At 29.6% G+C, this 13,692-nt stretch overlaps 2 protein-coding genes across 5 annotated transcripts; both read left to right on the top strand.

Moving 5' to 3' along the window:
* Positions 1-295: 295 nt before the first annotated feature.
* LOC131844821 (nucleolar protein 10) lies at positions 296-6,438 on the top strand. 2 transcript variants are annotated; one of them, XM_059193791.1, is made up of 10 exons: positions 296-368; positions 795-1,055; positions 1,436-1,576; positions 1,897-2,105; positions 2,598-2,826; positions 3,785-3,911; positions 3,998-4,166; positions 5,300-5,534; positions 5,620-5,748; positions 5,816-6,438. In XM_059193791.1, exons 1-10 carry the CDS (start codon positions 303-305, stop codon positions 6,251-6,253), a joined length of 2,004 nt encoding a protein of 667 aa, XP_059049774.1. In that variant the 5' UTR covers positions 296-302; the 3' UTR covers positions 6,254-6,438. The 2 variants fall into 2 exon arrangements, with proteins under 2 accessions (XP_059049774.1, XP_059049775.1); XM_059193792.1 differs by lacking the exon at positions 296-368 and having other exon boundaries at positions 814-939.
* An 865-nt stretch (positions 6,439-7,303) lies between these two features.
* Positions 7,304-13,688, top strand: LOC131844834 (uncharacterized). Of its 3 annotated transcripts, none has more exons than XM_059193810.1 (9): positions 7,304-7,531; positions 7,728-7,816; positions 8,898-8,972; positions 9,237-9,400; positions 10,121-10,322; positions 10,640-10,815; positions 11,381-11,561; positions 12,084-12,299; positions 12,518-13,688. In XM_059193810.1, the coding sequence occupies exons 1-9, from the start codon at positions 7,501-7,503 to the stop codon at positions 12,758-12,760; spliced, it is 1,377 nt and encodes a 458-aa protein (XP_059049793.1). In that variant the 5' UTR covers positions 7,304-7,500; the 3' UTR covers positions 12,761-13,688. The 3 variants fall into 3 exon arrangements, with proteins under 3 accessions (XP_059049793.1, XP_059049794.1, XP_059049792.1); XM_059193811.1 differs by having other exon boundaries at positions 7,304-7,539; XM_059193809.1 differs by lacking the exon at positions 7,304-7,531 and having other exon boundaries at positions 7,561-7,816.
* Positions 13,689-13,692: the final 4 nt, after the last annotated feature.

Raw genomic sequence — 13,692 nt, 5'->3', positions numbered from 1 at the left:
AGTTTCATACAAATTTCGATTTTTAATGTACAATATGTTATTTGTTACTTCTTCATTGTGGTTTTATGAGACAAAAACCCAGCGTGTCAGAGTGACAGTAGCACAGAACATCTATACAAGATCCTAGATGGACAGTAGTGACATTATAAATATTTATCTGTGGTGTGAAATAACCTCACACGAGTAGTATATTCTTTGCCTCACACACAGCTCTATTAATTTAAGATAACCTCAAAGAAAATGTTATAGCAGTAACAATATTATCATTGTTCTAATGTTATGTTGACTAATATTTTAAGAAAATGCAAGTGTTTGAAATAGATAATGTAAAAATTTACAACCTTAGCACTGGAAAGTCGTTACCAGATGTAAGTATATGACTTTAATTTTATTTACTTTTATTGTAACTTACGAATACATTTTGTGTTAATTTATAGGTGGGTGAATTTATATATGAAATATAATACATTTCATATATAAATTCACCCACCCACAAACCCACTGGTTGAAGGGTCTTTTATCCTGATCTGTGATCTTCTGTTCATATCGGTTATTTATCATTTCAATAAATATATTAAGTTTTTATTAGGTTGTTTCTCACCCACCAATTATAAAAATTAATTAATTATTCGGAACAATATCTATAACTGTATCATTGTATAAGTGACGACTTTAATATAATTAGTTTTTTTAAGGTATCATTATTTTATTTATTTATTTATTTATGTACTTCAGTTCCTAGTAGATTTATTATCAAACTGTTAACTAATTAATTTATGTTATTAAATTAACAGTGGCTAACAGAGCGAAAAAAACGAGCATTGTTGAAAAAAAATGTAGATCTTAGAAGAAGAATTGAACTTATTCAAGAATTTGATATGCCTGGTGTGAGCACTAACATAAGAGTTTCTAAAGATGGACAATATATTATGGCAACAGGTATCTACAAACCAAGAATCAAATGTTATGATGTCAACAACTTGTCTTTGAAATTTGAAAGATGTTTAGATTCTGAAGTAGTTACATTTGAAATTTTAAGTGATGATTACACAAAGGTATTGGATTTATATAAGCATACTAAAAATATTTATATGTAGCATATACTTAACAATTTAATCTTCATTTATTTAAACATATTTTTTAAATATTATTTTACAGTAAATATATATTAATGATTCTAATTAATATCATATCTCACATAAAAATTTGAATATCTATTACAATATTAATTATTATCTGTAAACTGTGTAATGTATGTCAGAATTATTTTTGCAACTGTAGCTATAAGAGTCATCAGAAATTGTAATTGTTATGGATAATATAACAAAAATAGAATAGCATATTGTATTAAAATTTTGTGAAACAAGTTAATTCTTTTTGTTTTTATCTATGTTTTTATGGTTATCCAAATGATATAATGAATTTTTGTTTGCAGATTGTATTTTTACAATGTGACCGTTACATTGAGTTTCATGTTGGTCATGGCAGACACTATCGGTTAAGAGTTCCTCGTTTTGGAAGAGATATTGCATATTATACAAATTCTTGTGACTTATTTGTTGTTGGTGCTTCTTCTGTAAGTTATATTTTTTATTTAGAATGTATTTAATACTTATTAATGTACAGATACAGGCCTTACACATTGCAAGGCTCTTTGTACACTGTGAAAAGTATGTGTAACAATTGATGTAATTTTGTCGATTCCAATACTATTCTATATGTATGGATGAGGATTGAACCTCAGTGATTTTAAATAAAGATCATAAAAATCATAAGAAATAGATATGGGGCCACATATATACATATATCCAATTAATTATAGTCTAATTTTAGTATTAATCTATACAGTTGACAGATAACAATTTACATGCTTATTTATGAAAGCCCTGTTTATAGGAAATATATAGACTTAATCTAGAACTGGGCCAATTTTTGGCACCATATGTGACAAAAGCAACTGAAATAAACTGTTGTGCTGTCAATGAAGAACATGGTCTACTTATTACTGGCAGTGGAAGTGGGCATGTTGAAGCATGGGACCCTCGTACTAAGACTAGGCAAGGAATATTGGATTGTGCCGTTCATTGTACAGACTATGATTATAGGTTAGTATTGATTTTCTTCAAATTTAATTCAGTTGTACTAAATTATATTTATAACTTACTATTGTTATTTTTTCAATTATTCATATGAGGTTAATATATCTATATATATTAACCTCATATGAATAATTGAAAAAAAAACCCTATGGTTATGCCCTTGTTATTGGCAGGCAGTATCTTCAAATGAGTTTTTCCAATTATTCCAAATATAGTGTATATACTATATATGTTTTTTTTCCTACTGTATGTATATTTGTATCCAGGGATACAGATATATATGTATGTTTAGTTGTTCATGATTACTGAATGATAATAATCAAGTAGGAAAAAACATGTATAGTATAACCTGATACAGTATCAGGATAGGAAAATGAAATAAATTCCTATATCAAGTTAACTAGTCAACATAGTAAAATTCCCAGCTTATGGATTGAGGCTGTATAGTAAGATGTTGCATGTTCATTTACTATTATACAATTTTTTTTTGTTTTTTAGGAATAATAGTTTACCAGCTATCACCACTGTTAAATTTGATAAAGGCTTGAGAATGGGTGTTGGAACATCAACTGGGCATGTTTTATTATATGATATAAGATCAAGTAAGCCTCTGTTAGTTAAAGATCATCTAAATGAAATACCTATCAAACATATAGACTTCCATAAACAATTAGACTATGTTTACACCATGGATTCAAAAGTTGTGAAGATTTGGGACAAAAACACAGTATGATTTTATTATTTTTATGTATATAACACTCCCAGTTCTTACAATATAACCATTTGCAGGAGGAAATTCGTTTGTATTTTGTAATCATCATATCATATTTTGTTAATTTACAATATTATATTGGCAGAGACTATACCTTTAATTTTACAATGGTCTATAATTTTGATATCATTGAATAGTTTGAATAAAGCCCTATGGGAAACTTTCTAAATAGTAACTGGGACTATGGCTAGAAGCTGTATTTTTGTATTTACTACCTCTCTTTATTTTCTTATTATTATATTAACATGTGTACGAAATTCCTTCTCTAAATATTATAGTGGTATGTGCTGTACCAGACTAAGGTAAACCACTGCAATCTTTTAAAGTGCTTGTACAGCCTGATTAGTATCAACATCATATTTTGGACCTTAGTTTTATAATATATTCTTCATAGGATAGTTTTAAAATATATATTTTGTCATATTATATTATTGGCAGTTCTGAAATGAATATAATAATTCTTTTAATCTTTTCAATATCACTAATATTGTGCTTGAAATATTTTTATGTGGATTCCAATTTGAAATAATGTACCATATTGTATATAAAAAAAAATCTTTATCAATGTGTCCCTTTCATATTGTTTGCAATTGCAATTGCAATTGTAATTTTAGTTGCAGTGTTTTCGCTAAAGTAATGTTATAGATATTTGGGCTACTCACTGTAGAAAAAATATTTATTTATTTTATAGAAATATTCTCTAGAAATAATATTATTACAAAAGTATGTGAAATCTGTAATACCAAAAAAAATTTAAGTTATTTTCACTTTGTTTTTTGTTTTGTATTTGTTTCTTCATCCTAAATACTACTTATAAGCCAAATATTTATGACATAATTATTGATTATCCCGTAAAGGCGTGAAATAATATAAATTTCTTGATATTTTGACATTGTAAGAGTCTATTTTCCAGGGTAAACAGTACACAAGTATTGAATCATCGGTAGACTTTAATGACTTGTGTGTTGTTCCAAACACTGGACTTAGTATGATGGCAGTTGAAGAACAAAAAATGCAAATATATTATATTCCTTCTCTAGGTAGGTTTGATGTAATTCCTCATTAACTATTATTTATAATATAAAAATGAATTTACAGCATTCAGCATTTATTTTTTCTAATACAGGGCCTGCACCGAGATGGTGTGCGTTCTTAGACAATTTGACAGAAGAATTAGAAACTTCAGCTTCACAAACCGTTTATGACGATTACAAATTTGTAACAAAACAGGAGTTGGAATCTCTTGGTTTAGATCACCTGCTTGGCACAAATCTTTTAAGAGCTTATATGCATGGGTGAGTATTATTATGCTGGATTACTTTTCTTGTCAGTTCGAGAAAGTGCATGCACACTATGCATACATACGTACAATATGTAATTAAACACAGTATTACAATTTATAATCTCGATTATGCTGACTGTAACTTAGGCCGGATTTCACCAGAGAAACTAACCCCGTCTAGTTCGAACTCTTCAAAGGTTCATTTTGCATTTCACTGCTGCAATTTGAACTAGTTTTCGCTAAATTCGTTTACAAATTCTCAATGACCGACTTCCTACGGTTAGCTCTTTAAACGTGTTTAAAGCAGTCACTTGTCATATAGCCATCAATAAATTTTTTGACAATATTATATAATAAAAAGAAAATAGCAAGTAGTGCAAAACCCCAGTAAAATAATGTTTTACCTTATTTATAGCTAAAGATTTTTGTTATATATTTTGTACTTATTGAATTAAAAACTTATCCTAATTATCACACGATTGAATTATTTTAGTTAGATTACCCTTTGCATCAAATATAATTTTATGAGCGTGTAACACTGTGAACGAATGAAAATCTAAATTTGGTTTTGGTAAACGTGATCTATATTATGCTGTTGAATTCCATTTAAAGTAAAACGAGATCGACGTCGATCTTTTTTTCGACTTTACGCTGAACTCAGTTTCCTTGAATTTGTTTATACTGCGATTGGTGAAATCCAGCCTTAAACACTCACAAGACGTACCCGTCTTGTGAGTGTTTAAGGCTACCTCTGAGATACCTCTCAGTCTCACCTATTTCAGCCGCCAAGCAGCTCGCTTTGCAAGCTGTTTCGTTTGTAACCAACAAGTATGCAGATTAGGCAGTAAAATTACTGGATAAACATAACATCTTAGTCCTCTGGAATGGCAATAATAAGTATTAGGGGCGTCACATAATAACGTGATGTCCGTAGTGCAGTTCATGAATATAAGCGACTATTACCGTTTAAAATCAGTCCGTAAATCAAGCTTGTTTGCCATTACAATAATGTTGAAAACAGCTATTAAAAGAACATCTCTCTATATAAAGTAACACTTAATACTTCCAAAGTAATACATTATTTATATCATAGTAATGATGCTAGAAAATGCAAAGCAAACAAACATTATTTTTAATTATTTTCAGGTATTTTGTGGATGTGAGATTATATAAAAGAGCAAAATCCATTGCTGATCCATTTGCATTTGAAGATTATAAGAAACGGAAAATAAGAGAAAAAATTGAACAAGAGCGGCCGTCCCGAATCAAAATTGAAGATAATTTGCCGAAAGTCAATAGAGATTTGGCTACTAGGCTTATGGATAACAATAGTCGTAAGAAAAATCAACCTGCCGACTTACTAAAAGACGATAGATTTAAGGTAATATCAATGATAAATATACATATATTATAAAATTGTTGATTGTACTGTAAATGAATATTTACTTTATCATCTCTTGTTTAAGGCCCTGTTTGAGAATCCCGAGTTTGAAGTTGATAAGGAAGCAGAAGAATATAGGTTACTGAATCCTGTAATGTCTAAATTTACTAAAAACAAGGTTAAAGACAAGGAAATCGAAACAACTGTTGTACAGGTAAGGATTAATATATTTTATGATATAGCTACTGGTTCCGCGTTGCTAAAACTATTTGGTGTTTTAGAATAAAGAAGAGCAAGATAAAGATTCTGATTTGGAACTCTATGAATCAACTGAAGACAGTTCAGATGAGGACCGCACATGGGTAAAGGAGGTTAAAAAACAGCATAAAATTATTAAATATAAAAAACGAGAGGCAGATGTCTTGGATAATTCCAATAAGGAAACTATATATGAGTTGAGCAAAGCCCCCAACATGTCAAGTAATATCAGAAGTATAACAAAAGTCAGTAAGGCAAGTTTAGGTGACCGACTTGCGAAGGAAGGTTTCTCTGCAATGTCTTCTGGAATTGGAGGTAACAAAGAGATGAAATTTTCAATGCGTGGAAAGAAGTCTGAATCAGATAAACATAAAAAAATGAAAAAGCATTATCAAGAAAGAAAACAGATCGTTCGAAGAACAGGATTTTTAACTAAAAAGAAGTTATCCAAAATGTTTTAATTACCTAATACCTATTTATTACATTGTAATAACATTCAATTAAACTAATATTTTGCATTGGTTCTAATCGAAAATACAATGTGAAATGAAAGTTGCATTTTTTTTATTTGTGAACAAGAAAATATTTTATCTAATAGTAACAGTTGGTTACTTTTACGCCATCATTAATGTTTGTCCATTTCCAATAGTATGATATTGTATCTTTCTAAATATGAGTATATAGTTTAAATTTGTCATGATCACGAGAACCGTACTTCTCGTTTCCAGCACTTGAAGATAAGATGTTCAATAAAACAATGAGAAATAAAATAATGTTCTAATCATTTTTATTTAATTAAGTCTAAATGATGGAAAATGGAGGAGTAAGAAAACACATTGAGTACTTATTTATTAGATTTTTTTTTAAATCCTAAAAAAAATCAGGTCTTTCTGTATAAGTACTACAAAAATTAAATGTAGGATTAGTTTACCATTGACTACCTATGAAAAGACAGAAAATTAATTTTATCTAATTTCTTCTATTGTCAAGGATCATTACTTTTGCAAAGTCGCATGTAACAAACATGAAAATACCCTATAAAACAAAGTATCATCAGTTTCCCACCACACCCAATATGGACACAATAAAGTTATGCGTACCTAAACCATGTGTATTTATCTAGACTGCGTTAGTTTGAACACATTGTATATTCCAGGTTTTAAAGAAAGCTGAAAGTGATTTACATTTGTGATAAACAAGTAATACTTGATCAATTTTAAATAGTTCCGTTTATATGTAGACATAACAAGTTAATAACATTGGTTTTACTGCACACGAGTAACGCCGTGTATTATAGCTAGTAGGAAATAATTCCTATATTCCTAGCTATATCACACGGCATACACGGCACTACATAAAGCATCTTATTTATATAAGATGCTTTGTTATATACCTACTACTAAAAAAATCGAGTTCAACTTATTATCTCTGAATGCGTCATTCTGATATTGTTTTTATTTATATAGGTACTTATAGTTGCGTTTACGTCTCCTTTGCTTTGGTCATCAAAGCATAATAGTAGTTACTCGTACTTATAATACACACAACGTATCTTTAACTAATTGAAACCTTAATGAATAAATACGTATCTTTTATGATTGCTCTGTAGTAACCAAAATAAACTATGGATATAAAATACTTTTAGCTGTCTATATTATTATTTATTCGCTGTGATACCTACGACAGTAAAAGTAGGCACTGTGATACTATGCACAATGCTAGCGAATCATATGACAGTGGTGAGTATGTAGGTATCTACATAATAATTAATTATATTTAGCTTTCGAAATGCGGTTGGTTAAATTTATCATCGTTGTCAATGAATTTCTTTAATTATTTTTGTTATCTTCTGTTATAATGTGCTAATAATAAGTAATTACAGACTATAAATGGGCAATAAACCAGTTAATGTTAATTTTTCAAATAATTATGTAGCTAGTGATCTATTGGAGACTCATGTACTGTGTAACGACAAGATGATGGAGAGATCTACGAGATCCAGCTTCGACGGTAACAGTGTTGATGTGAGTTTTTCATTGAAACCTATGAAATATGCAAAACTAATGTATTGTCATAAAAAATATTCACAGTATTGTTTAAAGTATTGAAATAAAAACCTATACCAATGTAAAATCAGAATGGCATGGATCAGTCAATGTAAAGGTAATTTAGAATGAGGTAGATTATTTGAAACAACTAACATCTTATATCCATTTTATACTTATTTAATAATTATTCTTCTTATTTTTCATTTTCTCAATAACTCTTATACTGTATATATTTTTATCTAAATGCAGTGTCATTGTTATTTTCTAAGATTACAGACGTAGGTAGGCTGTATACAGCTTTAACATAGAAAACACTGCACCCACTCTCCGCTTCTATCTCCCGTGTATTTTCCGTAGCAAAAGAAATTAAGACATTCGTCCTTTGTGGGTGGTCTAATACTATTAGATATAAGAAGGTAGTTAATTTTTTTGACTTATCAAATATGAATGTAGAAATATCATTGTCGGAATTTGAGTTTTCGCTCAACTTTCCCTTTTAAGAAAAACGTTTTTAAGTAAGGATTATTTTCCCGTGCTTATCTTACCTTTTTTTACTTCTTTTTTTGTAGAGTGAACTTGAAATTATACTTAGACTAGATTAGCTCTGCGTTAAATTTTGCTAACCAAAATCTATTGCATATAAAAAGGAAAATTGTACTAATTAATATCCCAAACTGTATATGTGATGTGGTAACCTATACCTAAATATAATATCTAACGAGTTTCAAGCTGATTGCATATTTACTTGAAGAATGTCGTATACAACAATTTCACTTCACTTGATTGATAGACAACGCTATACACACAAACTTGCGAACTCTAAGCCACCCCTTATTTACTAAGTAGTAGGTACGTAGACTATCTGATACGGGTGTGTTTAATGCATGAAGGTAGAAAATTTTCCTTTACTCTTTTATTAGATAATGACTGTAAGATTGTAAGAAAAGTACATATCTATCTAAACAATACTCAACAACAACAAAAATAAAATGTTTTTATTATGTATTATGATTTTATAGAAATGGGTACTACATCTGCTATTGCTATTTATTTCTAGATTGGTGAAATAACAGAATCTCCAGATACAGAGTATATGAGTACATCCGCGATACTACACTACTGCAAATCTAAGGTATGGTGCACTTTCTGTTTAAATAATATTCAAATATATTAGTAGGTAAATGGAATATTCAAAGTTGTTCAAGTTGTGTGTGTGTGTGTTAAAGTTGTGTTGTTGTATGTTCCTCTGCTTACTTCTAAACTACACAATGATCTCTAAAACATCTTTCCTTAGATTTACATTGTATAAATGTACCTGGTTATATACATCACACTCAATATGCATCTGTTAATAGTGCAGCACGTGTAATGTTTTTTTTTATTAAATCTGTTTTAGATATTACTTCCATATTTGAAGTTACTCACAATTATGGGATTACGGCCTTTAGTGGATGTATCGAATTCGTCAAAATTTGCAATTTGTGTGTCACATTTTCATTCAGCTCAAGTAGCCGTATATATGTTTCTAGGATATATTCTGCAATATATGTCATGTTTCAGGTACGTAGTTTAACACATTTATTACGAAAAATAGTATAATTTATAATAAAATAGCATCATCCGTGACTGGCTGCTTTTTGAGACAAAAATATCCTATACCTATCCGTAATGATACAATCTGTCTTTACGTTCAATTTCATTAAGATTCGTTCAGCCGTTTGGGAGTTTTTATGTAATTTAAGTTAGTTAGAAAACAACCTGTCTGATAGTAAGCGGTAACCATCGCTTATATATAAGAAGCACTACCGCCCGAACCTACTGTTCGAAAGCTTACAAAGTAAGGTGCTTGGGGGCTGAATTAGGTGCGATTAGGATACCCATTCAGATTACTTTTCAGTCTAGTCTAGTTTCAGAAAAGGTAACAGCGAGCATTATTATGTAATATAATAATAATTAAAGGGAAATGAATATATACAAATGCTTATATAAATAGTTTGTGTATTTTCTCTGGAGTCTTGGATAGTTAAGAACATCTAACAAAAATTACCTAATGGAAATATTACCCGTTATTTTCATAAAAAAAAATTAGGTAAATGCTCTTTTTATCCTAAGAACAAATACTTTGTGGTTATTACATATAAAATATTAGGTTCATCATATTTTATAAGCAATAAAATGATATATATACTAAATTTGTTTTGTATAGTATATATATAAATAAATAATACAGTTACTTAAATTATTTTTCCAATGTCCACTCAAACTACTTTTGTTTTACAGAAGGGACAGAGGTTTCTGTTACAAGTTGGTGCCTCTTGCTTTAGTGTCGCCTTTGGAATATGAGACATACAAAGAAGTGTGTTATGGAAACATTGTTTTCACATATATTGGTCCCAGTATTTTACATTTTATAGGGTTTCTTTATGCATTGTATTTATTCAGAATATCCGATAATGAACAATTACAAAATTTAATGGAAAGGGTAAGGGTTTTAAAGATGTTTTTATTTAATTTTTAATTTAATGTTTTTATATTGATACCACAAATTTTAAGGTTTAGTGTATGTACTAAAATATGTGGGGACAAATATGAAGCGGTGACCAGATTATACAACTATATAAATATTATATATATATAGAACAGTATTAAAACAATAAAAACATATTACCTAGGTATGTTTTTTTATTGTTTTCTTTGCCTATGCGTTGGATTTTCATGAAGATTATTTTCACTAGTCTATTACTACTTTAACAGATCCGAATTTCCAAATAAATTTCCAAATGATGTATTAAATTACAGGTTTTCCTTTTATCATCTTATGCTCCCCAAGGCATGCCTACAGCAAAACCCAGACGATTGCTTCGTATGCTTTGGTTCTTCATAATTTTAAGTGTCCTATGGATGTGTCTTTCCCTGTGCTCAGTCAATTTGATGATGACTAGGGGGACCATTATGTTTAGGTGGATGGAGTCAAGGTATAATAATTACAATATTATTATTATTTATAACTTTAATAGAATCGCATTAAAAAGTTTTCGTTTGAAACATTTCGACACTGAATTTAGCAGAAAACAACTACTTCTCGTAAACCACGTCTAATTGATTCGTGAAGTAGAAGACGTTTGAAGCTTGTTTATGCTTTAAATGCATTTTACTTTTTGTAGCCTATGAACACGCCTCAATTTGTAAAACTATGCTCGCTGAACACTTAAATCTATCTGATACTCATAGGTAGGTAGGTAGGTAGGTACGTAAAACCTATAAAAAGTTATAATCACTCGCGTTAATGAAATAAGTAGGTATATATACCTAACTACATACTCCAGGACATCAGTAGGTATATCACATATTGATATTTATATTTGTTATAGTTTGGCATATAGGTATTTATATTATAATTTAGCTTTCAAACATTTTAATATCTTCACAGACTTTTACATTTCTTACAGGGATTATGATTGAATTCATAGTACGACTATAACTAGGAAAGGTATTATAAAAAGGATGAAAGAATAAATTTTATTAATATATTTTTTACAGTTCTAATGAAGTAGTATTGTTATTAAAAATACTTCTGATTGTGTGCACCCTCATACACGATATGGTGCAAGCAACTGTAGTCGCTAGTTATTGTCTGCAAGCGCAACTATTGCAGGCGCATCTCATGTTCTTAAAAGAACGTTTGCTCAACAGAACTATAACGCCGCTAAATTGGATGAGAGTGAGTTATATTCAACATCTATATTTATTATTAGTGTTACACATATATCCTATACATGCCTAAAAGGAACCAATGTTGTTATATGTATATAATATTGGTTTTTATTTTTTGTATTTTAATCCCGTCTGATCTGATATCTAAAATTAAAATAGAAATAACGTCTCAATAAATATTTTTGAAGCACACCAAATATTGCTAACGATAACAAACCTTATTATTGCCATTTAAAAAGTTTTGAAATTTGTTTTCTATTTTTATGTAGGTAAGTGGTAACCGTAGCCACGGTCATTAACTTATTATGTGATGCCCGTGATATTATGTGTTGTCATTCCAGGGAATAAGACATGGAAATTCACTACATTTTATTACATCTAAACTTTCAACTGAACCATAGCCTACAAAGCAAAGTGCTTGTTTGAATAGATGAGACTATACTGCTCATTCCATAATACTCATGCTGATGATATATTATATATATAAATATATCTATTCTCTATTATCTATCTATTTTTTGTATTATAGGAAATTGCAGAATTTCGTAAGTTATTAAAATATTTAAACAATGATTTAGCACCTGCGGTGTGCATGTTCATAATCGTTAATATGTCATGGGCGGCATCAGGGCTCATGTGGATATTGAATTTGGATAAAGTGGATACTCAAACCGAACCTATGATGGGCATTAGTGTTCTCAATCAATTTTTGTGGATATCAGCAGTAATTGTACCTTTTATACAGGTTAGTATATTTTTGTGATATGATATGAGATGCAAAATTCTGTGTTATTCTGATGCATAACCTATTTAACTGAAAGTTCCATTAACATGTATAAAGTAGTTTTTACATTTACATGAAAGTGTCACAAACATCCATCTCACATACTTTACTTTTTATAATATTAGTAAGAATAAGTATTTCATATGTAAAAGAAATATAATTTATATAATAAATTTTAGGCAGCCCGTCTTTCGAAAGAGTGTCGACGGACACAATCCGTTGGACACGAGCTGTGTGTGCGACCATTTCTTCACCAAGATACATCTCAAGAAGACATTACCACAGTACTTATGTACGCGTCCACGCTCAAACTAAGAGCGAAACTGTTTTACTATCCTATTGCTGGACGTTATTTGTGTCTTATATTAACTCTTACCATTATTATGCTCTTTTCTTTAGGCATGTGTCATTATTTGCAATGATTTTAGTAGGTATTATAATAAAACTATTATATGGACTAATGGTAATTTTATTTAAATATACTATGTATTCGTAACATTTGGCACTATTTAAAATTATCTACACATTACCTAAGTCCTTATATTTTTATATATTATTCTAATAAGAATAACATGGTAACACTACAATTGAAGCAGGTTTCCTTATATCTGAGAATATTTTTAGGGAACAAAATATTTACTTACACTCAACAACAATGATACATTTATCTAAATAAATTATTACAGACCTTTATTCGTTGAGTAGCGGTCGTCAGTTCAATCACCGACATAATACGATAACAAAACAATAAATACGAATATGGTTTTTACTTTTTATACATTTACAATGTACTGCTATTAATCACTAGCAGTTTTCCGTCGCCCTGCGTAGTGTATATAGATAAATTAAATTGCGAATTTGGATATTCTTGTTTATTAATTGTGCAACGCAACATATATAATATATTCTTGTTTAGACCTTTTCTGTGTGACTGCCGTCGAAATATTTTGCTAATGCATTATCTTATTTCTGGCTTTACACCATCATATTACTAACTTGCGAATTATCATATTAGAAACTTAGTGCCGGCGAAACACAACACTGTAATACAAAAAAATCAACAATAATAGGTACAAAGGGATAGTATTTAGTGTTCATCGCCAAGGTCAAAGTTAGCCAGCTTCTATATTGATTCCGTCACTTCTTAATCGACTCAGAATAAGAGTAACCTTACTTACTAATTATGTTATTGTATATTATAATTGGTATATGGTTTCAATTAACGGTTTTTTCTTTTGCACAGGTGTATTTGTTATTTGTTTCTGGCTACCATTTTCTTATGATTTATGAGACATTGTATTTATACTCAGTTTGGTACGGATTGCAGATATTAATTAATAAGTTAAATATTAAC

The sequence above is a fragment of the Achroia grisella genome, unplaced genomic scaffold, assembly GCF_030625045.1.
Source record: "Achroia grisella isolate CSIRO2021 unplaced genomic scaffold, CSIRO_AGI_Agris_v1 utg4131, whole genome shotgun sequence".
NCBI classification, from domain to species: domain Eukaryota; kingdom Metazoa; phylum Arthropoda; class Insecta; order Lepidoptera; family Pyralidae; genus Achroia; species Achroia grisella.
The sequence above is the reverse complement of the archived record's forward strand: the minus strand, read 5'-3'. Positions and strand labels throughout refer to the sequence as shown.

Coding starts and splice junctions, on each gene's coding strand:
- LOC131844821 (XM_059193791.1), top strand. CDS start 303: ATGCAAGTGTTTGAAATAGATAATGTAAAAATTTACAACCTTAGCACT. Junction 369..794: donor CTGGAAAGTCGTTACCAGAT/GTAAGTATATGA, acceptor TTAAATTAACAG/TGGCTAACAGAGCGAAAAAA. Junction 1,056..1,435: donor TAAGTGATGATTACACAAAG/GTATTGGATTTA, acceptor TTTTGTTTGCAG/ATTGTATTTTTACAATGTGA.
- LOC131844834 (XM_059193809.1), top strand. CDS start 7,682: ATGGGCAATAAACCAGTTAATGTTAATTTTTCAAATAATTATGTAGCT. Junction 9,401..10,120: donor CAATATATGTCATGTTTCAG/GTACGTAGTTTA, acceptor TTTGTTTTACAG/AAGGGACAGAGGTTTCTGTT. Junction 10,816..11,380: donor TTTAGGTGGATGGAGTCAAG/GTATAATAATTA, acceptor TATTTTTTACAG/TTCTAATGAAGTAGTATTGT.